This window comes from Dermacentor silvarum, chromosome 2, assembly GCF_013339745.2.
Source record: "Dermacentor silvarum isolate Dsil-2018 chromosome 2, BIME_Dsil_1.4, whole genome shotgun sequence".
NCBI classification, from domain to species: Eukaryota; Metazoa; Arthropoda; class Arachnida; order Ixodida; family Ixodidae; genus Dermacentor; species Dermacentor silvarum.
This window is the reverse complement of record NC_051155.1, coordinates 154,654,234-154,681,004: the sequence shown is the minus strand read 5'-3', so window position 1 is coordinate 154,681,004 and position 26,771 is coordinate 154,654,234. Positions and strand designations below refer to the sequence as shown.

General features: G+C 48.1%; 1 protein-coding gene across 2 annotated transcripts in view; it reads right to left on the bottom strand.

The window, feature by feature from the left end:
* The window catches only part of LOC119441940 (plasma membrane ascorbate-dependent reductase CYBRD1), a 147,856-nt gene extending 129,927 nt beyond the window's left edge, over positions 1 to 17,929 (bottom strand). For both annotated transcript variants that reach the window (XM_049661748.1, XM_049661749.1), the window contains exon 1: positions 17,714 to 17,929. In XM_049661748.1, the coding sequence (XP_049517705.1) occupies positions 17,714 to 17,724 (11 nt within the window). In that variant the 5' untranslated portion in view covers positions 17,725 to 17,929. The remainder of the gene's footprint in view (positions 1 to 17,713) is intronic.
* Between the last annotated feature and the right edge of the window lie 8,842 nt (positions 17,930 to 26,771).

Here is a 26,771-nt window from a genome sequence, read left to right as displayed (position 1 = left end):
ATGAGAGACCGGAGGGAACAGCAAAACATTGCCCCCACCACCAATAAGCGGGAAAAACGTCAGCCTTTCCTACTCCGACAGCTGCCAGCAAAAACAAGCATCTGCCTTCCGCTCGCCTCGTTTCACGGTCGCAGGCGCGCACTTGACTAACCGTTTGTTTGCTTGGCCCTGCAAGGACGGTTGAAGGAGCCCTTGGAGCAGCTTCAAAAGTAAATGCGGGAAGGAGAGAGAAAAGACAGCAGGTTCAAGGCGCCCCCGAGTCTGAACATCCGTTCAGCCGGAACGCTTGCTAACGTGGCCGTTTCGATTCGACGGATCCTTCACTGGCTGATGGGACGTTTGACTTAAAGCAAGCACCTAGCTTGCTTGCTTGCTTGCTTGCTTGCTTGCTTGCTTGCTTGTTGTTGTTGTTGTTGTTGTTGTTGTTGTTGTTGTTGTTGTTGTTGTTGTTGTTGTTGTTGTTGTTGTTGTTGTTGTTGTTGTTGTTGTTGTTGTTGTTGTTGTTGTTGTTGTTGTTGTTGTTGTTGTTGTTGTTCCCTACCAGGGAAGCGGTGGGCGTTTTCTCGTGCTGTATACTGTGGTCCATTTGACGTTTACATGCTGACCTCTCATTGGAAGCACCTGATCTTGCGAACGCGTTTGGAAGACGCGCAAGGTCGGTATCGATAGACCTGTAGTCACAGCGGGCTAACTCTCATTGGGCGTAAGTGGTTTCAGATCAGGTTTTGTTGACCGCAATGTTCTTTGCAGAGCAACCTGAGACGACGAACTCGAACCTGAACACGTACCAATTCAGATATGGCAGCTACCATATAACAACCGTATTTAGTTAAGCCCAACCCCCTCAAATATACGATGTCATCCCCTCCCCCCCTCCGCCACCTCACAAGCTGGCCAATATGTAAAACATATTTCAAGGTACAAGGAAGAAATAAGATATTGCAGAATATCTCGGAATTACGTTCAGGAGAGAGAGAGATAAATGAGTTGCGAAAGGCGGGGAGGGAGTCTGTCTCCCCCTGCCCTGGCAAAGAGGCAAGGGGAGACAGAAAGATAAAGAAATGTCCTGTCCACGTCAAAGATAAAATTGTGGCATTCGTGAATTACTATTCGCTATCGCCATGTTTCTTTATGGCTGCTCGATCAAGTTAGCACTTGACAAAAAGGATTTCGCGTCGCCGCTCAAGAGCTCTGTCCGTGCCGCTGTCGGTATCACAAAACAAACTGCCCTCGTTTCATTGTTTGATCGAGCCTGTTTGCGGAGCCACATTTTCCGAAGGACTAAACTACACGGTCGTCTCAAACTAAGTTAGCCTATGTTCGAGTGCGAATGAGGCCCCGTTTACATTCAATAAAACACTTATTTTTGGCTCCTGTTCCTTAAGAAGAAAGGGCAAACGCTAAATTCGAGAAAGTACGATTGTGCGCCACAATGGCTAAGCCTATACACTATTTCAATCGGCAAGTGTCCGGTTTAGTGTCAGTTCGAAACATTTTATACGCGCTGGAAATTGCCGTTGTCCTTTTTCTGCGCCCTGCGCTTTAATTTGTCTGTTGTCTGCCATATTATAGACAGCCGCCTGCGATTCGAACATCGAAGGAATGTTGAAGGTGTCTGCACATTTGTAGCACATCCCTTGAAATGTTGCTTCTCCACGCTAAGTATTCTTGTGGGGAGAAGCCCACTTCTGCAATTATGGTTCAGTAGCAGGGATCACCCAGTATATTGCAACTGTTAATGTGTTCGTGTAACCGAAAACGTCAAGATGATGACTGCACGCATTGTTATATATCTAAGGACACGTCAACCATGCTCGAACCAAAGGTTCTTTATATTTTTAGGCAGACACTCAACTAAATGCACTCTCAGACCTTTTGACGGACGCCATTGAATACGTCGGTGTATGGTAGCTGAAATGCGCACATTTAAGGTAGTTAGTGATTTTGGAGGTTGCTGGGAGCTACAAAGCCAATATCAAAGACATCGGAAGCAACCAGATAGTTGTGAAATATACGAGCCGTTTGAGTGGAGGCCGGGGAAGCGTTATCAAAAGCAGATGAATGGTGCACAGCGGCAGCGCGTCAGAGGTTTCGAAATGCGGATGAATTTCTGCTCAGCAATATATGGAAGGACATGGCAAAGCCAGTGCAGATCTCTTTTTTTTTCTGTCACTGTGCATCTCAATTTCTACTGTGAACGTTCGCAGGTTTTGTAACGAATCATGTTTTTTTTTTTTTCTTGCTTCTTCTGAACCCTTCTGCCTGAATTTTATCGAACTCATTCGCGCGTACGATATTTAAGTTGATGGCCCCTTAGTAAGCAACCAGTGGGCGATGAAATCTCTGGATCTGTAGCGAAGCAACTGTCGTAAGCGCCCACGCCTCGCCATTCATCTTCCCTCCCCCACCATCCTCGTCCTCCGGCCTCTGCATGTCATTCTCAAGAAACGACGAAATCGAAAGCATCACGTGCCCATGTGAACCCACGCAACTTATACACACAAGGCCATGTGAACTCAGGCACGCGCTGCGCAATAATTGGTTCGCGAAGATGCCGCGACGCTCTTGCGCGGGCACCGCCACTTACGTAACAACCCCGCGGGCGTTTCACAAAAGGCGGGGAACCCGTCCGACCGACGAGGTCCCTGCGATATACTGAAGGGATACGTGCACGCCGATTTAATCGCCCCCACGGCAAGGACACGACCCACTGAGCATGGCAAGAAGAGCGAGACGTTGCTGTGGTTTTTAAGCCGGCACGAATACATAGAATAAATTAAATGACAAGCGAAGCGCTAATATATATTAGAAAAACAGCGCGAAAGGGAAACCGAGTATCAACCGCGACGAGCCTCGAAGCTCTCGTAGAGGGCGCGCGGGCGTGTTTTGACACACCAGCCGAGATTATACGTAAAGGAGAAATCTGCGCTGCAGATGCAACAAGTGCGCGGGGTCAGCTTACAGCCCATGGCGTCGCAACTCTGGAGCCGTCGATGCGGCGGCGCCGACGCGGAACGCGCGGCTTGTGCAGAAGCGGATGGCGATAAGTCTGCGCTGAAGGAAGGCGCGCGCAGATACATTATCGCCGCGGGAGAAGAAAGGATTAGCCGCGGAGTAAAAGAAAGAAAGATCGCGAAAAGGCGGGAAAGTGGTGGCAGGCGCTGCTTGAAATGCGACTCGTCGACACTCCCCGCTACAGATCCGGATACCGATCACTCGAGACTGCCGACATTTCGTGCGAGCACATTCCACACACGCCTGCGGCAAAGCACGCCGATGAGGGAAGAGACATCTCCTACCGCAAAGTCGAGCAGTCGGTCTATCGGTGAGAGTCGCGCCAAGATACACACTTCTCGTCTCTTTTCCTCCTCCTGATGCCTCTCTCTCTCTCTCTCTCTCTTTCCGATAAACCGAATTCCGTAACCACATACCGCTTACCCGTAAACCGTATGCCAATTTCTAACCAGACGATTTGCCGAGCTAATCTATAAAACTCACCTAAAGGAAACATAGTCTCGCGTGTACGGGCATAGTGCCACTTCTTCCTATACGTGGAAGGAATCGAAATACTCGCTCGGTGCACATGGTACGGGTGCCCTCAATACGGCATAGACGGCAGCGTACTGTGTTGCATAATATGAGTTCTCTCCTTCGTCGGCCAGCAGTATATACGTGTAACAGTTTGACAACGCCCTTGCGTTACGTGAACCTATAGTGCATACAACTTCAGTCATGAACGTGGAAAAATACATGACGTATATAGCCTAATGCGCTTTAACGTGTTTATAACAACATTAATGAGTGCTGCGTAGGATTCCATAGAGGCGGTCGACGGGGAGTTTTGTCGAACTGGACGTGACCGTTTTCGTAGTGTGTTACTGTTTCAACAGCCTTCTCCGGAGTCGAGTGCCTATATCCCGCAATCTTGAGCACAGCACACCATATCCTATAGGAAGGAAGGAGGAATAGGTGGAAAGACAGGGAGAGTTGTGCAAGAGCCTTGGATCTGCTACTCACCAGATCAATATATTTCCACCGACGGCACTCAGACTTCAAAAAAGAAATAAGAACAAAAATGAAACATGAGACAGTTCACGCTTATACTTGACGCGTTCCCCTTTATATGGACGCATTCAGATCACGTAGATAATATACGTTTAAGTTCCATTCAAGCTCAACAAAAAGAAAACGCTCTTTCAAATCATACGAAGAGCAAATTTATTGATCACGTCACCCAGAGCGTGGGTTGAGGGGGGGGGGGGGGGGGGGGGATGAGAAAATCAAAGTATCACTGAGACTGGGAAGTGCTGTCCTGCCACATACGTATACATACCTGTGAGCTTTTCAGCGCTGTACGATTTAGAGGTTTCTCACACAGCGTCAGAATACGCTCAACGTTTCATACGGCTCTACAGATCCTCGCGTCTTCGAAAAATTTTGCATTTAACAAGCACCACTGTCACTACATGAAATAATAAAGCAAATCGTCAGGGGGCGACGTCCTCGGCGCGTACAACTCCTTCCATATTTTCCTCGGTTCGCCCTTTCAGCCTCAGTTCATAGTACCAGGACAGAGGCACAATCCACCGGCTTCCAGCATCTCTCTGTCTATCTCTCTCCTAGATACTTTTCCTCTAATTAAACTTCTTTCTTTCCTTTTTATAATCTCTCCATCGTCGTACAGTAGCTTTTCCGTTTGCTCCGTCTCTTACGTTTTTCCTTAGCAATTTCAGAAGCGTGTCAGTGTGAGATGGCTTAAATGCTCGTCTTTAGTATATAGCACGCACTGCATGCCGCAACGCGCCCAGCTGCTTCGTCTGCATTCTCCTGTTTTTGTTTTTCTTTTTTTTTCCCGCGGCAGCCGGCACGACAGCAATTCGAGGCCTGCACCCGCTTGCTGTTGAAATTCGTGAAACGGGATGCGTGTTGACGCCAGTGGATATAATTAAAAAAAACTATGATAAGTAAAAAGAGAGCGATGCTAGGATCGCCAACAGGACGAGACGAGTGTTTTGCAACTCTGGAAGGTTTCGAGTGCTTTCAGCTGCTGCCCGCAGCTTACACTACGCGCGGCGAGCGTTAGACACGGCATGAAGAAGACTGCCGGTAATGGCCGACGCCCCCCTTTATGCTAATCGACCATTCTTTCGATCGCTTGTGTGTGGCGTTCTCAAGGCATCTGGACGCGGGATGCGCGCACCGGATCCTTTCGCAGGCATTCTTGTAACGCGGCTGATGAATGCAGTAATAAAACGGTCGTGCTCTTAACTGCTGCCAGGTCAGTGGGAGGAGCAGGTTCACAGTATCGACAACCTGTACAGGGTGACGTCACGCAGATGAGGCGACGCGGCCGTTTGTTTCGACGCAGACAAATTTGGACAATGAAAAGGCGCTCGTGTACTTAGATAAACAACAAGAGATGGTCAAAATTAATCCGGATTCCTCCACACAGCGTCTCTCATATATAGTCCCATTAGTATTGATTGGGGACGTTAAACCCCATGAATCAATCAATAATATTATTCAAGGGGGTCAAGTGCGCAATGTCAACGCAGTCTTTCTGCGTGCTCTGCAACTCTCCATGTTCGCTAACATGTTGCCTGTCCACATGTTTACGCATACATTCTTTCTTTCGTTGCGTCTGTTGGCAAGAGAATAGAAACGATAAGCCGATAGGCAAGCGGCACCGAAGGTCACTGGTTTCTACGCTCTTTATTTTAATCAATTAAGTCTAAAGGTTTGCGTAACACATTGTGGACTATGAGAGACGCTGTATATAGCGTACATGACTGCGTATTTATATCCACCCACTAGGCGATTCTGTAACGTGCATTCAAATACTACGATTTCTTCCAATCCAGCACAGCGGCCAAAGAACGAACTTGCAACCTGTAATCATTTTACGCGTGATAAAAAAAAAAAGAAGAGTTCACATATTGTTGAAGCAGCTCACAGCTATATAGCGCTATAGCACGTAATTCTGCGCACATGAACGATAAAACACAAGATAGTAGTGTGCAAGATACTCAATATCTTCGCTTGCCGCGGGCAGTAAGGGTTCTCCTTAAGACATCACGAAAGAGCCGTTCAAGTTAGCGGCACGCTGCACGTAAGCACGTGAAATATCGTGCACTATACGGCGGCTCGTACACAGCGAGAACCACGCTGCGCCAAGTAAGAAATCCACGCACATAAGCGCTTGCAAGACTGCAGCGCGGAGCGTTTTCTTTCGCAACGTGGCCGCGAGGCGCAGCGCGTATCGCCGCCACAATTCGACGCGGGCATTCCTCATCGTGCCTCCGGAAAAAAACAAAACAATCGCGGAGAGCTAGCTCGACCGGTATGCCGGCGGCAGTAGCCGGCGGCTATACCACAGGTCCGTTAAATGGACTGTAACGGCTATACGAGGTTTACACGCGGGCCCTTATGCGGCGACCGCATGGCGGCGCAATGATACGACGCGTGACACGCGTAGTGTCGCAAGCGGTGAATGCGGACAGTAGCGGCGCTCAGGGCGAATGAAGATGTCATCTTTGGAATGCCAGAATTCTCTACCAGGAGGAAGGACACAACGCGAGGAAGACGAGCATGCGCGAACCGCCTGAGGGACATGAAGGTATAGCGAGGAGGTGTGCCAGGCAGAGGAGGGACGCAGCTAACGGAAGGAAGCAGATAGAGGCGCGCGCGGCGTTTGCAGTTGCGACCAACGACCTTTCTATAATGCGACAGAGTTCATGCGCGCCAGCCCCCAGGACGTCGAGCGCGGCTGCATGCCCTAATCTGCACCTGAACCAAACTTTCTATTACTAGTTTTTTATGTAAACTAAAAAGCGTAAATGAAAGAGTCAGAGACAGGCATGGTAAATGCTCCGAGGCAGGATTCACCTGACTTTACGAATGAAACGCGGTAAATCCGTCGCGTGCGCTTCCGTGTATATATACGCGTATACGCCGATGAGGCACATACATCAGGAAACGCTATACAAGCTGCAGGTGTACCACGCGTACACCTGTATGCTCGTACTTTTCGCCATATAACCTATATATAAATACAGTCTTGAACGAGATGCTTCTCTGCACGAAATCACACGACGTTAAGTGTGGTGAAGGCAGGAGCTGAAAATGTCACGTTTCGTTCCGTGGGCCTGTTTGATTATCCGGTGTTTACGACTGAGAGTTGTAGTCGTGTCTCTTAAACCCTGCTGGAGAAGGCGCGTTCATTTCGAGCGAAGTGATGAAAGCACCCTGCATGGCACATGTACTTATTACTTCCATTTTAGCATGTAATTTCAACTTTAAACAGCGCTTGCTCTATAGCAGTCCTGAAAATTTATTTCTGATTACATATCTCGGAATAGCATACACCCATTGCTTGGCAAAATCCGCCATTTTAGTGGATGATGAACCGCGTGCTCGCTGGACAACAACAATATGGTAGTCTTCGCAGTTGGAGAATGCTGCTGTCAGCGGTAAACGAGTTCAGAACCGAAGGAATCGCTGAAATCTGCTGCATCTTTCTTCTTTTTTTTTTTCGAACTCTCTGCGAAAGTTATATATATGGGAGATGTCACCGTACACGGCAGTCAGCGACTTCCAAGGATATTTACCCTATATATATTATTCCGACCTAAGCCAGAACCTACACTACCTCGCTATTGGTGAGAGTTGTCCGTTATATAGAAAAAAAAAAAAAAAACAACAGGTTGAGCGAAAGAAAATCCGGCCAGAAGACGGTATAGAACGTGACCTGAAAAGCAATTACTGCAAATGATACCGCAAGCACACCGCCCCTGATATAACATGCATGCCGTTGTGGATTGCTAAGTCTGCTGCAAAGATTGCGAAGCAATCGCAATAGAACAAAACAGAAACACGAAAGACTGCGCATAACACGAAGCAGTATACCCGGTAGATAAAGGTCCACTTCACGTCTGCGGGCATACGCTGACTTCCAAGTGTAATGCTAACGAGGGAAAAAAATGAGCGAAGCTGTACTACGTAAAGAAAAACATAGGACGCGAAGACAAACAGGCGCGGCTGCAGCCGACACGCAGTAATCGTCGCAGCCTTGATATGGCCGCGAGCGCTGACATCGCTTCAGATCCAGTTGTCGTGTTTTGTGGCTGGCGCCGAGAGTATAAGCTGCCAAACAAAAAAAAAAAAAGAAAAAAAGAAAAACCGAATGGGAACACACTTCTGATCAGGGCGAGACTCTCTCACACACGCCAAACACGCGCCCAGCCCAAACGATGGCGACTGTTTCGGTGCCGCTTAGACGTAAACACGAAGGCGCGAATGACAGCGTTCAAATTTTATGGCAATCGGTGCCGGATCCTGTACGTTCTGGATACTATAGATAAAACATGAGTGCGCGCTTGGGGGTTGGCGTCATCGTGACTAGTATACACAGTGGCTAAAGCGTTGAGAGTAACAGTGCATTTATAAACGTCCAATTAACCTATTGGGGGGCAACAACTTCAGCTTTCGTGCATAGGCTGACATTAAAAAAAAACGTTAATTAAATTCCAGGGTATTGCGTGCCTGAACCACGATCTGATTACGAGCCACGTCATATATAGCGGGGGACTCCAGAATAATTTTGACCACCTGGGGTTGTTTAACGCGCACCCAATGCGGGCGTTTTTGCATTCCGCCCCCATCGGAATCATTGTGGTGTTTGTATATATGTTTACATGACTAATAGTATGTATTATTAATATATAATAATTAATCGAACCCGTGACCTCGTGCTTAGCAGCGTAACTATAGCAACGTCATAGCCACTGAGCTACAGTGGCGGGTTCCCGCACTTTTAAGCCACATGCAACGCGATTTTTATCAGCCACAAAGCGAGACGAGAGCCAGACAAGCAGTTTCGCCGGGTCGGATTACATGGATGTCATTAAGGGAGCCCATGCTCAGCGTCGCGACCAAGTGCTTACTCGGAAAAAAGACGCATTTTCCGGAACGGCTTGATTGCCTTAGTGCCCTGTAGTCTAAACGAGAACCTTGAGGGCAATTGCAGCCGCCTCGTGGCGGTTCTTGCCGACACACGAAAGCGGGCACGCACGTCACACGTAGCCTGTCACTATTACACCTATACGATAAGCTTCGCGACAATTGCAGGAAAGGTCGGTACACGAGTGAAAGGGCTGAGCAGATTTTAGTATAAGAATCCATACGTATAGCTGCGATTCTGTGCGTGGGTCATGCCTAGGAAAATGCAGAGTTATGCAATATCTGGCGGTTGTTATAGCGCCTTCTTCTGACTGCAGCGCGCAAATTTTGAGCTAAACATCGATATAGAAATTGATGAATTATTACACGCGTTTCCGAGTAATACGTTGTACAAAAACATGTTAGTGAATTATTACTTATGTTACATTGTAACGTTCTGACTTATCCTGGATCTATAGTGGTTAATATGTTCGAGTCTGTGTTGTTATTTCCTATGCGTTGTTCCCCAGAGCTTGTGTCTGTGGTCCGTTTCTTCTTGTGTACTTGTTTTTTCTGCGCTAGTATCCAACTGGAGAAATACTCTGGTTAACTTCCCTGTCTTTATAATTTCGCTATCTCTCTCTATCGTTGATTCGTTAGCGAAAAAAAAAAAAGTTATCATTTGTGATCGTTTATACGTGCTACACGAAACGATCTACGCTGTGTTTCTTGCAACTTTGTAGCGCCTTTATGACAATCCAAATGCACTATTTGTCACCAGTAAGGTGGGCCTCATCAGGCAATGAACCTTTGACCTCCCCCGTGAAGTGGTGATGTATGCTACATGTACGGTTGTCTATGTAAAGGCTAAACTGAATAAAGTCGACCCTAAAACTCAAAAATCAGTACTCGTAACATTAGCGCGTCCTCCGACAAGAAGTTCTCCAATGCGCAGAGTACTCTGAGAAGCTGCATGGCGCCACGTGGCCGCTTAAAGCTGCTGCCATGTTAGGGTCACCAGTCTTAGACATAACGATCGAGTGTTGCATGCGTTTTGCAACAAAGGAGGCGATGCAACGTGAGTCTTTAGTAAAATGCGTTAATGCATTCATTGACACTTTACTGCTTAATCGCTATCGGTTAGTTCTTCAGCAAAAAGCTTCTTCGGTGTTCCTCCCACCCGTACACGACTATATACCTTTATATATACTCATCACAGTTCACTTTATTTTCCACGCTCACTCGCATGGCCATTTAAAGGAGTGCGTGTCTCTCGATCTTGTCTATAGAGTAAGAACGACGCCTCACTGACATTTCATATGTCATCCTTTGACGAAGATAGGTCCTCCTATTGAAACGTTGGCCAGCCTCTCTGAGGTACTTTATTCCTGTTCGTAACCTTTATATCGCAGTTTGTAAAAAGGAAGAAACGCCAAATAAAAGGACATGAAAAGTAAAAAAATCTCAGCGCTACACGCACTCACGCACGCACGCACGCACGCACGCACGCACGGCGAGTTTTCATTGCAGCCCTCGAGAGCCGCTCGCGCTCGCTCGCTCTCGTCGGCCGCAACTGAGAACCCACACGTCCAGTAGGTCGCTCTGGCCGCACCGGAGCCAGGCGAGCGTGAACTTGTCCACACGCTGCGTGGCTGGCTACATATGCCGCGCGAAAACACGGCCTCTCTCCACGGTGCTTCGGAGGTGAAAGAAAAACGCGCGGGCTTTCTCGCCCGCTCGACCGTCCGCATGCAGTTTAAGCCGTGCGCGCAGGCGGAGGTGGATCGCGGACACCGCGTGTGGCTTGGCGTCGTCGGCGACGGTCTGGCGACGACGTGCCGCCGACCGAGCAGCAGCAGCAGCAGCAGCAGCAGCAGCAGAACGCAGCCGACCACGACAGTGAACCGAAGCAAGGCGAAGAAGCATGGAGATGCCTCATGAGTGCCTCGGAAGAGCCGCTTCTCCCATGTTGGAGCCCCGTCTGCCGAACCCATTTTGTCAGTTTTGCTTGTATGTTTGTTTTTCGGCCACTGACGGCGTCACATTACGTTTTTTTTTCGTTCCCTTCCCGTTATAGAAGGCGAAAAAGAACGCGAGTTTCGCCGACGCTAAACGAAAGAACGGACTTGCCTCGCTCTGTCTCTGCTATACGTATCCACATCAGTAAACAATAAAAACAAAGCGAGTGCCTGCAACTCCTCCGTGCAGGAGGAACTGATATGTGTCCACTATTTGATTATTTTCGAGAGTTCTCGTACTTCCCAATGGAGTGCATTTGCCCCAAGTATGCCCAAAAACCGTGAACGTACCGCACCCTCGTTATAACGAAATCAGTCGTTGTAAAACTGTCATTATAACGAAAAAGTTTTATTCGAAATATAATTTTATTCGATTTTTGCGAGGCAAAGGTTGAGGAAGTCCGAGGCCACAGATCCTCTCACATATACTGTAGTACACCGGTCGGTGTCGTCAACATGTATGCACGGCGCCGCCGACTGTTAGGCGAAACCGCTTCATTAGTAAACAAGAATCCCAGCACTTCTTTCAACTTAAAGCAAAAAGTGGTCGTTAAGGCATGCGCCTTACGCGGATATCTACGAATGAAAGATGAATCTGCAAGCCTTCATTCCTTACTTAAGCTGTTATGTGGGCGCCTGAATACTAATTAGACATTTCCCCTAAAGGTGTGTAACCTCCTTACATGGCGTTTTAGTAATGCGCATGCGCTCTCAGGATAATACTAGCACACATATCGCGTGGTGCGTGTAAAACGACTGTTCGCGCCCGAATGCGGGTCAGCGGCCGCGCAGCGCAAAAGCAGCACACGTCAGTTCGAAGTAGGAGCCTCGTATAAGCCATTGGCGGCTACTAAATATCGCGGTCACGAATCACATCGACGGCTGCGTAGCCAATTGCTCGAGCAGAGAAATTACAGTGGCCAGCGACCGGTATATACGGAGATTTCGTTCGCGTTTGATGAAGGAATGAGACCTGGTTTATACCATGCGCAGCCGTTTGTCGACGCTGTGAGCACCGCTGCCAGCGAGAAGCGGACACCGCACACGTACAAATGACCAGTTCTGCAATGTTGCATTAAAACGCAACCGGTATGCCCCGATCAGGGTTGAATTTCCCACTAGACTAGTCACCCCCTTTCATTCACGCGAAGGAAAAGCTCAGAAACGAGCCTCTGGGCAACGACGCCGAAAATGTAAGAAGAAAGAGACGCGAACGAATTGCGCCCAAGGTTAAGTGCGCCCATGTAGTTGCGTTGTGTGGCGCTTGACTCGCGCCCAGCGCTTGGTGACACCACGTGTTTTCTTCGACGCCGTCGTCTCGTCGGTTGCGTCTACACGGTGGGGGGACCTTGATGTCCAATCGAGCATCACCGTCACACGCCAGTTGGCTTGGCTGCACAAGCAGAGCGCGTGCGTCGTTTTACACTCCACCGTGGAGGTGACACCTTTTCTCCTCCGGTGGCCGCTCTCTTTTAAAGGAAAAAAAAAAAAAAACTAAAAGCGCTCGCCACTATGTGGACACAGGAGAACACGTGTCCGCGGGAGCTAGTTGGACCTCAACGCTGCAGAAGCGCCGGAGCGAGAAAAGGATCTTTGGTGAAAATGGTGAAGAATCAGCGCATGAATGTTGCGCTGACTCGCTTCTCCGTCGCTCGTGGCGAAAGGGTCTCGAGAGCTTCCCGCATGCAAAATGGAAGGAAGGGCCGGAAGAAAAAGACAGAGCGACGAATGTCAGTGGTATCTCGCGGCGTTCACAACGGCCCGTGTTTCCCGGACTTAAGTCAAGGTCTCATTCGCCTCAGCGCTGCTGTTGTCAAGTGTAACAAAGAAGAGGCGGTCATACACAGTGCTCTTTTTATTGCGATAGCAATTATATGGACACTCAAAAGCAGATTTCTGCCGTCGGCGTCGCCGTCGCCGTCGCCGTGAGGTTCCGTATGACGTCAATGGAGATGAAATCGTCGCCGCGCGCCGAACGCTGTATGTGCGAGTGAAAGGGCGCGAGGGACGCGCGCTTTCACGGGGAATGAACGCACGGCGAAGAAAAAACGCGCGTTCTGCGCCGTGCTCCCTTAAGGGCTGCAGAAGTCTCTTTCCTCCTTTACAATCACCATATATGTAGAACAAACGCGCCTTCTTCCGACGCGCGAAAGGTCGTGGCGGGGAGGGGGGGAGGGGGAGGGAAGGGAGGCGACGTTTAGCTGCGGCATCAAGTGCCTATTTATATCAGAGGCTCCGGCAACAGTCCCCAACGCCGTACGCATTTTGTGCGAACGCGGGCAAAACGCCGACGGCGTCGACACCAGTTCTGCGTGTTGCCGGTGCTGCTGCATCTCCAAGGGTATACACCTGATAAAGCTACCATCATTACTCTGTATAGCTCTCTACAAATTTGCTATCGCAACTGATGCTTCGCCTTTCAGGTGAAACTGCGACAACTTTTTTGTTTGCCACGGAGTTCAACAACTATCGCAAGCAAGTTATAGATACTAAAGCTTCTGCTTAGACCTCCGTGGTATAGTGCACGCGCTCGAGGAGGTCCACATGGGGGGCGCTCTCGGCGAAGCTTCTTCATCGAATAGATTACGTTATAAAAGCAACTTCTAAAGATGTAACGAATGGATCGCAGTGACCTCCTCCTGCAGAGACGCCGCGAGGCCGTAAGATTTCACGGGCGCCTTCTCGCGAGGCCGAACTCCCCCCACCAACGGTGGCCCGGTATAGTCTACAAACGATGCCGAGCGGTGATGGATTCGCTCCATTGTCACACACCGATCCGCATTTCGGCCAGGCAAAAAAAGCCGCAAATCCTAAACTCCGGAAGCAACCGCGCGCACATACTCCTCAGTTCGGTTGCCCAAGGACTCGCCCGCGCCGGCCATTGTAAAATTTCTCAAAGGAGTGATTCACGTCCTCAGCATGTTCCGCCTTCGTCGCAACAGTGGCAGCAGCCACGTAGAAGGACGCCATCAGAGGTCGCCGTCCGCATTGTTCGCCGTGCCGCGTACGCGAGTTCCGACCCCGCAACCTGAAATCAGAGCAGCCAGCCGATGCCCGGACCAGACGCTGCGCGTGCGTAGAGTGTGCAGATGGCACGATGCGAAAGAATGCGCTGCAGTCATCGGAAGCAGCGGCTCTGCAGGCCTGTCTCTGTCACTGCAATTAGAGGGGGTCCGGCGAACAAAAATGTGAAGATGCATGCAGCCATTATCCTGGAGACTATGGGGTGGTCGTGTCGCCGTCCTGGTCCCGATGCGCCCGCGTGCCGTGCCGGGTCATTACACCGCGCGCATTAGGAAGGTCACGTGACCTATAGGAGCTTATATAGACAGCACGTACGTATAGGCTGTACAAGAGCCCGCGGTACCGCCCAGAGACGAGCGCGGCAGCGTGTCATCGACATTAAATAAGACATCGTCAGAAGCGCAGGCTATTATGTGCTAAGTGGCTTCAGACCACGCTGCACAGTTGTCCAGCGTCTATAGAGAACGACATACGGCACTTCGTATAAAGTCGCTATGTGGTGTAGATATTTCCAAGAAAAGTTGTAAATTGTAAAGAAAGAGCTAAAGAGGCAATTTGCGCGCGCCGGCACGCACCCACACGCGCACACACATTTGTTTAAATTACACTTATATGACACCCTGTGTGACAAGATGTAGGTCGCTTAAAGTCAGTACCTCTTTAGGCGGTCAGCGTAGTCTTGTACACCGCACCAGTGCACACACGTATGGAGTGCCAGTGGCTTCCAGCACAATAGCGGTATATCCCATTTATGATCAGCGGGCACGCCGGCACATTCAGCGTTTCTTTTTCTTCATGATTTGGAAAATGTCAATGCAATAGTTGCTATTGCATCACGTGGTATCATCACATGCTATGGTCTAGAGCTATCACGCACGGTCAGAACATTACTATTCTCATTTTTTTTTTTTTTAACGATCGCTGGAGCCGCCATTCGTTGGGCGAAAGCGGACATGTGGAGAAGACATACATCCCCAGATGAAAAAGGTCTTGTGTACAACGATCCGCAGGAACTTTGAATCATCGCAGACGCTCCCCGGTGTTACACGTGCTCATAACGCATGCACTGCGGCGGGCAGTCACTGACTGCCGCCGGCTGGCTTCTGTCAAGCGCCGAAGCCCCGCTGGCAAGACGGAAGTTTGAATCGCACACTTGCGCGCGTTTGATCAACAGGGCGGCGGCTTGAAATGGATGGCTGCGTTTGCGGCTGTGCTGCGTCAATCTCTGTCGCAACAATTAAGTAAGCAGCGCTTAGAGATTTCTTTTACCATTACGAAACTCCAACTCACGACAGAGGCCCTTGGTAACAAATCCGCGTAAGCCAGTGGTCTCGCGATATAGGACGCCAGGTGTTCGCGTGACGTTTCCAATTCTCACCTTTCTCTTCTTTGTATTTTACTGCTACTTTGGACGATATACTGCATCTGTCACGATAAGAGTCTCATCACGCACATCCGTTCCAGCTTTTATATGCGGAGTCTGGAGTTTCGCATTGATGAAAGATAACTTAGGGTTCACGTCATCTCTTCTTTCATCTGGCGTGTGCGTGCGTGGCTTTCCCAGGTGCAGGGTTACCATGGGGCTCAGCCTGGTTAACCACCTTGCCTTTCCGTAATCATTTTTCTCTCTCTATCTCGGGGAGTACGCAAAAAACATTCATCCTGCTAATTACTTAATTAATTTATACCCCTAAAACGACTATCTCAAGGTATATCATTGAGGATAACCAATAAGGGCGCCAGCTGAAGTCCTTGCGAGTTGATGATTAATTACGCCACACGACTAAATGAGCTTCGTAACGGCTGCATAATGGTAAGTAGTTTTTTTTCTTCCTATAGATTCGCGCGCATCCAGAAACGAAAGAAACGGTAAAGCGGATGTCGGAGACCTTGAAAAACTATTCCAAAGAGAGAGAGAGAGAGAGAGAGAGAAGAGGTTGTTTGAGCAGTCACTCAAATGTTCCTTCGTGCGCAAAATTGAATTGAATTGAATTATGGGGTTTCACGTGCCAAACCACGATTTGTTTATAGGCGCGCCGTATATAGTGGGAGGCTCCGGATTAATTTTGACCACCAAGGGATCTTTAACGTGCCCCCAATGCACAGGACACGGGCGTTTTTTAATTTCGCCCCCATCGAAATGCGGTTGCCGCGGCCGGGATTCGATCCCGCGTGTGCAAATTTCTCAGAATGCTCCGATGTGCGAGATTGGGCCATTGGCTGTTGTGCGTCCTTGCGCCGAAGTTTGCATAGCGGCTGCATGAACGTCGCGCAGTGTTTACGCCAACGAGCTAAAAAGCAACAGCGTCATACTGTTCAAAGTCTTTTGTGATTTATCGACCTTTGTGTAATGGCTACGTGACAATACCATGCCTTGGTAGTACCAATCTTAAGCATCTGGTTAGAGTTCATAAGCAGGCTTAATTGTGCGAGGTTACACGCTATAATAATTACTTGACGCATGCACGCACATACGCGCGCACACTTACACGCAAACACACGCACATCCTCCATACGAATCGCCGAGCAAGCTCTGGTCATGGTCTATATAGAAGCGCGTTCGACACAAAACTACGTGGCAGCACAAACAATAATTTGAATATCATAAAGCTGTCTTCGACAATATATCAATCCCGTTGGAGCAAGGACATTTCGTACTTTCATTACAAGAAGGCGTTATCAAAATGTCGCGCATAATTATACACTGTCGATCAGCGTGAGCATACGCGGTATCTATTCACTCTTGACACCTCAATTTTCCCGCGCTGACATTTACTAAGCAGCATTTCCCACCCGCGGGTAATAAGCTTCGACACAACTGACGCTACGACACAACTGTCACAACCTCTGACGCTCGTTTGTGAAATGTAACAGAAGCACATGATGCATGAGATACTGTTATGCGACACATATTCACGTCGCAAACGCCACGCATGACGCTTGTTACGCAAGGCGCATACGAAGTTTTTCTTTTCCTCCTCCTTGTAGCCGCGGTTAGTGCAAGAACAACTCAGCAGCTGGAACACTGACGACCGTGTACCTGTTACTAACGTTAGTTACTAACGACAGCAGCTAAACCTCTATTCAGCGTCATGTGAACGCGAAAATGCCGCAGCCGAGATCCGTCTGACCTTGTTGATCGGTACAAGTCGACGGAAGAGCGCTTAACGTATTTTTGAGCGACAAATAAACTTGCTATGCTGCGCATTAGCTGAAAGGGGGAAAAAAGCAAATATATATAAAAGAGGGAGGAGGGGAGGGGGAGTGGTGAAGTGCGCAACTCTGAAGCATGGCTTCACTGCAAGACACATGTGCATAGCGCGAGGGTGGTGGTGAAACTATACCATCTAAGCTTATTATTCAGCCTCTTCGGCGTGCACGATAGATCTGTCCCTGTGTCAGGGCACGAAGAGCGAACAGCTCAGGTCGAAAGAGAGTATTTGTTCTTTCACTGAGCAAACCTATAGCTAAACCGTTTATATGCAGCTCAAGACACGCTTCTACGAATACGTTCTCGAGCTACAGGATAATTTCCAGCATGCGCCGCGCCACAAGCTGCACCGCGCAATTTCTTCATCTGAAAAGAAACTGTCTCAGTTTGGATGGTGGCCACCGGCTGAGCGGCCGCAAGCGTTTGCAGCGCTCGAAGTATAGCAATCCACCGTATCCACGACGACGACGACGACGCGCGCGCGCAGCCGTGCACATGTTGCTCAAAACTTCCTCGCACTCACTTGGATGCCATTTCTCCAACGTTGGGCGAGCGAAAAGCGTCGCAGGAAAATCCGACAGAATGGAACGGTCACCGGGATGCGCTAGTCGACGTCGGGGACGACGGTATGCGATCGTCGGAGCGGGGAAGACACCGTTATCCGCGCGCACAACTGCCACAGACAGCGACGGCAAAAACTTTTCTCCCCCGAGTCTCTCGCGCGTTCAACACGCTTTCCAACCGCACGAAGCTGTCGAAGCGCGCTCCTCGCGCTCCGTCCAAACAAAACGAAGCAAAAGCGCCGAGTCGTCACATGACCCGAGGCGCGCCCGGCGATTGGCCGACCTCCGGAGTGGGGCCCGGCGAGAGCGGTGTAGGGGCAAATTGCGCTGCCTCCGCCGCCGCAGCAAGAGGGACCGGACGGACGGCGGGAAAAAGAAAAGAAATAAAAAGAATGTCGAGCGCTCAAGTAAAGATCCAAAACTCGTCCGGCAGGTCTAAGGACCCTTAGCAAAGGGGGCGACGTTTCTTCCGTAAACCCAGCGTAACCCAAGAATGAACTGAGCGGAGCCGCCGTGGCTGATGCCGCGGGGAAAGCATTCTCGAGCGGGTTTCGCTGCGCCATCTACTTGCCGCTCTTCCAAATTAAAAAAAGGAAAAAAAAATAAGAAGGAGAAATACATAAAGAAAGAAAACATTGGAATCTAATCGCCACGCAGAGGCACCGTTATGAAAGCCTCGCAAGATTGCCCGAAGTTCTTAGCCGTGAGCTGGTTTTCTCTGATTGTAATTGGCTGCGCAAAATAGTTTATATAGCTGTATAGCCTGCAGATTCACAACAAGCAGTCGGGTTCGCAGCCAATGCCACTCTTTGATTTGCGATGAAGTGACGCAAGTGTATTTAAAGAATACATTAATGTTATAGTAACAACGCTAGCATTATAGTATATATATATATATATATATATATATATATATATATATATATATAAATGTGCCTTCATATACCTGAACATGAAATAGTGCTGAAATAGGGCGTGAAATAGTGCTGCACCGGTGCTGCTGCATTAATGCTACTTACTATACGACAGGTAAAGCACCCACGAGAACAGATCGTGTTGTAAGTGCATATAAAGTTGTGCAATATTAACTGCAGCGCTTCAGTACTTCTTGCAGCCAGACGAGCAGAGTGGCTTACGGGATACCTAAAAATGCACAGCGCTACCTTCATCCGACTGCGGCATGACTATCCTCTATAATAATAATTAAACACTCCAATTAAGACGAACCCGCGGTTAAGCCGTATTTTCGGATGTAAGGAATGGCGTGCGAACATTTGGTTGGTTTGCCGTAGACCCGATGCACAAAGATCCACTTAACACAAACCGCTAATTCGGATAAGCCGGTGTTCCGTAGCCGCCACTGACGCTGCTACTCGGCTCAGCGAGATGCGAACTGTTGGCACTGCGATCGTTCAGCTATTGACCCTTTTCGCGAAGCAGTTTGTTCTAGAGAAACGAGATGGCGCTTTCGGCGGCGTGCCATACGTTGCCGCAGCAACCGCACACGAATACGAAACCATTACCGCTTATACCTTGCTTCTGTGCGATCAACTGTTGGAAATGCAACTGAGTTTTCGCTAATGCATTGTGCTCCAATCATGCTGGACGGAATCACGTGGTTTGAAGACGGATGCAGTAGTTCGCTGCAAAAATAGTGTCTGGCATATTAAGGAATGAAATGAATCTGTGTGGCCAAGTTCGCGGACCCCTGCTGCAACTGTCCGTATATACGTGTTTCCAGCACTTCGAGATGTACGGCTTTCCTCGAGGATACAGAAATTTGCTCATCCGCCAGCGTTGTATCGCTAACCTTCGAAGAAAGGGCTTCAGCCCCCGTACGTCGGCAAGAGTGAGTACCGCTCGTTAAACAATGATAAAGTGAGTAGCGCCGCTTCATGTAATAGTAGGTTTCGCGCACAGTATCTACACATATCTACCCCAACTGGCACGGAAAATTACGCCCACTCTTTCGCCAACGTGTCAAGAATAAATGAATGGGTGCGACTTCAATATATGCGCACTATATACGCACAATAAATGATGGTACTACGCCGATAACGCACGAATGGTCGAAGCTGAAAAAGTTGCAGTGGCTTAGCTCGGCTATGCTAGGATATACGTAGCGTTAGCAAAGGTTCAGCTGATTATTCTTAGCTCATTCTTAAGATTATTCTTAAGATAAGATTATTCTTATGAGATAAGCTTCTCCGTTCTTCTGCGCTGTTGAGCAGCATTTGCGCTCTCCTTCTCCATGGCTATACCCCACTGGCAAACGCCAGTCAGAAGCGCAGCGGCTCCAGCGCAGTGTCAGACGGTGACTGCACAGCGAGCGCGCGCCGGCGCCAGTGCGTCTACCACGGCTACGACGTCACTCCTCTGGAATGCGCAGACCGGCGGCGGCGGAGTGCGCGAGAGGTGCCGGCTCCGGTGGCTCCGGTGCGCAAGCCGTGTGACATCACTGATCATTGCGCATGCGCAGCACGGCTTTTGATGTGCCGCGCGAAACGGGCTTGGCTAGGCCATTGTAGCTAACGCTACAATATTTTGTGACGGTCCACAAGAGTAGGCGAGTTACTATAGACAGATTTAGTATATATAGCGTAAAGCAGCAAACGCAAAGTTAGCGTTTTTGTTGCGTGCACCACACTGCGCATGCTCTGTACGTAAACGGTGCTGGAGCTCTTATAAATACGTACGTATACGCTATTTTCCGGACTTAGAGGTGAACGCGAACGCACGCAAGGGGAGCCTTACGTACGGCAACATGGCGGCGCCAGCCGAAGTGAGAGCTGCCCGCTACGGATCTATCGAGTCGTCGGCCTGCACTGTTCGGCTCATTCATTCCCCACTTTAGATTTGTGTGATGATGCTTCGACAGCGGCGTACAGCTATAGGTAACAAACGGGCGTTGTTTTCGATATATACGTTCTCGATTAGCGGCGCAGTATAGGCTTAACGAGAGGGTTTGCTCATGTTTGCTCATGTTTGATGCATACGCCTCGAGATGGCGCCCAAGTGTATTTGCGTTATATATATAGCGTTAGCGTTTTGCTCCGTTCCGCTATTCTAAAACACTACCTTGAGCCGCGCAGTGCAGCCTTTCTTTGCGTTAGCATTGCGTCGCACGCTAACGCAAGCGTTTTACGCTATACTAAAACTCACTACTAGCGTTAATACGTCTTTGCTACAAGGTATTCCAATGTACAAAAAGCTACGTTTCAAGCCTTGTGCGCAGAAAGAACATATCTAACGGAACTGCATGAGCACACACGCGAGCGGTTAGGCAGAAAATAATCAGATAGTGACCGCATCGAGGAACTTTACTGAGTCAGAAACATGACAAGCCGCTGCTTCAAAATATTTGCCTTATAAAGAACGAAGAGGAAAACATACTTGGAATACATATTTACCCCGCTTTTACGTACACAACAAGCACCATATATGCTGCTCGCGCCGTTTGGACATATCTTAATCAGCTCCGAAAGCGCTTTTGCATGTTCTCTGAAGCTGTGGCCAAAGCTTCGTGTCCACCCAGTCACCGCCTACGATATCTCCCGAAACAGAGCTTTGCTAAGCCGCACCAGCGCCATACACATCCATGGTAAACACGGAGGCAACGGAGGAAGTTTAGGCAAGCGATGAACGCGTCACCACGTGATCAAACATGGCAGCGCCCACGAGATCACCGCGAAAAGGTTCAATAGCGTGGGAATGGTGGTTAGTATATATGGATTTGTCTCATCTTCGTGCTTGTGCTTCAAACGCTCTTGCGGAGTTATTTACTGCGTTCCGTCTTTCTTCATCGGCCTAATTTATGAAGCAACAAGAGTGTGCGCACTTACAGAACTACTGTGCATATATATATATATATATATATATATATATATATATATAGTTGCTGCTATAACGCAACGGTCTTTGAAAATGAACAATTTTCAAAGTCACAATACCGTTTGAAGCGAGAAGGACGAAGCTTAGGTAAGTCCATGTACTAACCATCATTCCCATGCGTTGGCTACAGCTGCCATGTGCGCACTATTTGCTTTACACACAATAGCGCCAGAGCTCCCTCCAGTAATTTCTGTGGGAAACTCTATCCGGCGAGAGACTCGGATCGTCAGACTTGGATGAGGCGACTCTGCTAACTACAAGAACAGACGAATAACTTGCAGCGCACAACGGGACACATGCGAGACATATAGGCACATACATACAGCACTACAGGAGAAGTAAATAGTGTTTCTGTAGACATAACCCTACTACGCCAGAGTCAACGATAACGTGGAAACCTGCAGTGTTTACACCATAGAAACCATAATTGAGGAAGTCCTCGGGTGCCACTGTAGGCTGATAATGATAGTGAGGACACTGCCCAGGGGCCACAATAATCACGTTCACACACGGCGCCGCTGATATAACTCGGAATACAGTAAGAATTTTTTTTTTTTTCTTAGGCGAGGCTTTCTCCCGGACTTTCCTGACCGTGGCTGCTGGCTGAGTGCTGCTGGTCGAATGGGTATAGAGCATCTATAGCTGCTGTGTTGAGGGAATCGAGTTCGAAACCAAAAAGTCGGGTAACTGGGCATGAGGAAAAAAAAAAAAGAATTACATGCCCGATACAGGGATTGAACTTGCATTATAATATCTGTGAGCTCTCTATACAATCTTTTTCTAGTTACTTCACTTATGTAGTCTAAATAAAAACGCACTTATATTATACGGAAAACAGATACTTTTTTAAGATATCCCTTGCCAGTCTCCACACTTCTGATCAAATGAAGATATGGCAAGTTCAGGCAAAATGTGCCCTATACGCACTTGTATTATAGAGCGCAATAGCAATTCTTTTGGATCCCTAAGAAGCCTTAATTGGTATATACCAGCTGTCGCAAAAATAAATGGACCAATCTTCCACATTTTACTGGTTTAAAAAGATTTGCAGGACTGGTACATTTCCATTTGGAATTCCAAATCAACACCGCGAAGGCCCGACAAAGTATTTGTACATTTGCTCGCGACATATAAAAGGCTTGGAGAACGCACCATATCCTTGGCCACCAAAAACACGTTGCACATGGTTGCTATCGCGAATGCAGACAAGTACGCCAGTTTTCTGTTTCCTCCCGAATGCATTCTGTTTGTTCACTCCAATACTGTGTTGCTTCACGATAGGGCTGAAGCGGCGCGCTTAAGTATTTTTGAAGCAAGATTTTCCATGGTGCATCTTTAAGTACTTCAGACGTGTGGTGCTAATTTACATGCCAGAAACCTTAGGAGTTTCCCGATTTATTAAATTTCCGGATGTTTTACAGAAGGTAACTACTTGTTTGAGCACTTGATATACTTTTTTTGATCATGGCGAAACATCGCTACATTATCCGCGCGAACGAGTACTTTACCTTCGCATGCTTGTGGCCTAAACTCCATGACTTGTTCGTTTTGAATGATCTTTTGACAGAGGGTCTCCAAATACAATGCAAACAGCAGTGGCGAAAGCGGAAAACCTTGCCGAACTGATGGGACTTGTATTCTGGAATGGCAGTCCTTGCAGCGGCGTACACGGGAGCGAGTGAAGCCGTGGCGGCCATATTGGAAGAGGTAAAAGAGGGCGGCCCCAGCATAGGGGGCCGCAGAATAACTGCAGCGCTGGATTGCCTTTGCAGTTTCGCGATGAGAAATAGAGAAGAAACCTCTTTAAGCTTTGTATCGTCGCTCTCGAAAAAAAGTTCCTCCGTTCATTTCTTGGTGCACGCTATACGAGAAAAGATACCGCCAGGACGTTTGTCCAATCACACTTCCTCGCTCGGTTAAATTACGAACGGCCTCTTCATAGAAGCTAGGCTCGTGTGATGTGACTGCGTAGTAAATTTTCCCAACTGTTTACCCACTAGTCGACGTGAGTAATTTTCAGCCAACGTGTATAAAGACGGAATACACTTTCCACCCACCAACGTATATGACCATACGGCGCAACTACCGCCTTCTTTTATTAGTTTGCAGTATCTTTCGTGAGCGCTATTACATGGCTGTGTACGTGTGGAGACTGCACTTCATTTTTTTTTATCTGCTACAGGTAGTTCCACAAACGCCCTCACGCAGCTGGAGACCTTATTTATTGCGCAATACTATATCAAGTGCTCTTTATTCTAGTACAGAACACTACCGAGCTGGTTTGCACAAGAAAGGCACCGCAAAATTTCCATTCATTTAGTATTCTGAAAACTTTATATTCATATTTACCGAAGCAAGATGTCACGTCTTCAAACTTTACGGTAGACGTTCTCTTACATTTTATATGCACCTAAAGAAATTATTGCTACTCATCCACCCCGTCTAGAACAGCTATTGTTATTGTAATAGAAATGCTAGACAGGCATACAAACAGTAGAAAACACTTCCAATTAACACCTGAACTTTTATAAATGCATAGAGGTTCCCTAAACGCTAAGTTTGAAACTCACGTTCTGTGTCCACTAAGTTTCAAATATTGCAAGCCTTAAAAGCAGTGTTCGCACTTTTTCTTCACAATTCTTTCGATTAGGTTTCTCAGTGATGTGATGCATCCGAAACCTTAAATAGCAGTCTGCAATCTTTTTCGTTATAGGGGTTGAGCACAAGCGCTCTTGTGTTCGAACTATATTACAACAGAAGTGTACACATGACTATAGCGCTGCACTTACGACTGTGCAGAGTACAACGAACCCGATGCAAGCCAGTGGCGAAATCCCAACCTCTCTTACAAACCTAGTGGAGTCCGTACCTGGACTACGTAAAAACCGCGCGCAGTGATGTGCCAACGGGTATTTAAGGCGTAAGTTTAATATTGGCATGTATGTACATACGAGCACGTTCAACCGTTCCCAACTGAAGCAAAGGTACGCAAGACATGCGGCTGGTCGTTGCAAATTAATGACGAGACCTTATGTTACAAGTGGAACGTTATACTCGGTGTCATCTTCACGTGATTGGTGCAGCCATGATCTACTGAAGTGTTGTAAAGCCCTAGGAAAACGTGTCCCAACCAGTTAAACACTGTATCCAATCGAGCACAATTAATAATAAGCACGATGAACACACTTCGCGTTTTGCTACAGCGGCTACGGCAGTTCAGGCTTCTTGCCTCTAGCAAGATGGCGGAAACCGCCTTCACTTTTGGAGAGTCATCTCCACCCACTAACGTTCTTGTTTACAATAATTCTAGATGCGCAATTTGAGTAAGCAATCCTTACACCGTCTAGAATGAGCAATTAACCCACTGTTCCAAAATATTTAATAATACTTGGTGTTATACACGATCAAAAGCCTTCTTCAGGCCGAGTTGTAACATCGCAACCTGATCTGAAAAGGCGTCACGAGATTCTCGGCTTGTTCCCCCCCCCCCCCCCGCTCCCCTTCCCCCACCCATGCTTTTCCATTTCTATTACTTCCAGCTTGTGTTTGATTTGTCGAATGTCTTCTCAAAAGTTGCCAGGCTTTTCACTGTCTTCTGGTAGAAGGTTACGCAACTGACTCTTCCGTTCATTTTCGCACCTAACTTGTTTCGTAATTGAGGCAGAAACTTCTTTCAATTGCACCTTTTTTGACATCCTGCTTAAAATGTTCCTATTTCTCGTACATTTACCATAATACTAGGTTTCGTAATCTTCTGCTAAAGAAAAAGAAATAAACTTCTTCCAGTAATTTATATGCATTTCCGGTGAAGTTCTCTTCACGGATTATACCATTATTTAATTTCCATAATTCCCCCACTCATTTAGGTTTCTGAGATTTTTAGTCGAAGTCACAAATCACTGAGCAATGGTCACTGCATGCAGTGGTTTCAAAGCTGCAGCCACTCCTACTGGCAACAAAAGAGCGGCCGGGCCGCCACCCTTATGCCATTTCTGCTCTGTAAGATGGGACAAGGCGACTGGCTATATGATTACAGAGTTACAGAACCCCTGGAATGCGTATATAGGGACCTTGGAGTTGAGCACCGGGTAGGCACGATACGATTTATCTATCGTATGGGTAGCCTACCGGGCTCAGCCTGCATGCTTAACCTGCCTGCCTTTCCCTTATGACTTTTCTCTCTCTATCTATCGTACAATACGAGCACTATCTATCAATGCGATTAGCGTTTTTAGGGCACTTGACGCACTGTCTCTAACCGTTTTCCCGCCAACTTGGGTCACTAGGTAGTCCATGGCCTAATGACGCGGCTGCTGCGATGAGGGATCCGGGTTCAATACCACTCGTCGGGCCAACTTGGGTCCTGGGTATATATGTGGCTCTGTGTATATGCCGCTCATCAGTTTACCCGTTTCACGCCAACTTCTATCACCTTTTATTCCCTTTACCCCCTTTCCCCAGTACAGGGTAGCCAGCCGGTATTTACACTGGCTAACCTCCTTGTCTTTCTTCCCTTTCTTTCTCTCTTATTGTGTTACTGGGTGCGTGCCACTGGTTATGTGTCACTCTTTAATGAACGTCTTATACGCCATCTTGGGTCACTATAGCTAAGGCTAACTGGACATGTGGAACTCTTCAATGAATCTCTTTGACTCAAATGGGTATGTGCCACTGGTTACGTACGCGCCGCTCTTCAAGGAATGAAAAATATTACAAACTTCGCCAGTGCAAGGTGGAGTCGAACCCACGTAACATATACATTCAGGCAATCTTGTCTGACTATACGGAGTGATCATTTTCAAGATTTACAGAATATCAATGCGTTATCATTCTTAGGGTGCTACATGCACGTTGCGGGGCTATGTATGTATCTGCCTATCTATATATGTTTGTATCTGTGTATGTATCTAACCATTTTCCCATCTACCCGTGTCACTAGGCAGTCCGTGCATGGTCGAATCGGTAGCGCATCGGGGTGCTGTGCTGAGGTATCAGGTTTCGAAATCAACCATCGGACCAACTTGGATCATTGTGTATGTGGCAATGTGCATACGTACGTACACGCGCCGCTCTTCAACAAACCTCTTTCACGCAGACATGGGTCACGCCGAGACTTGACAGAATCTA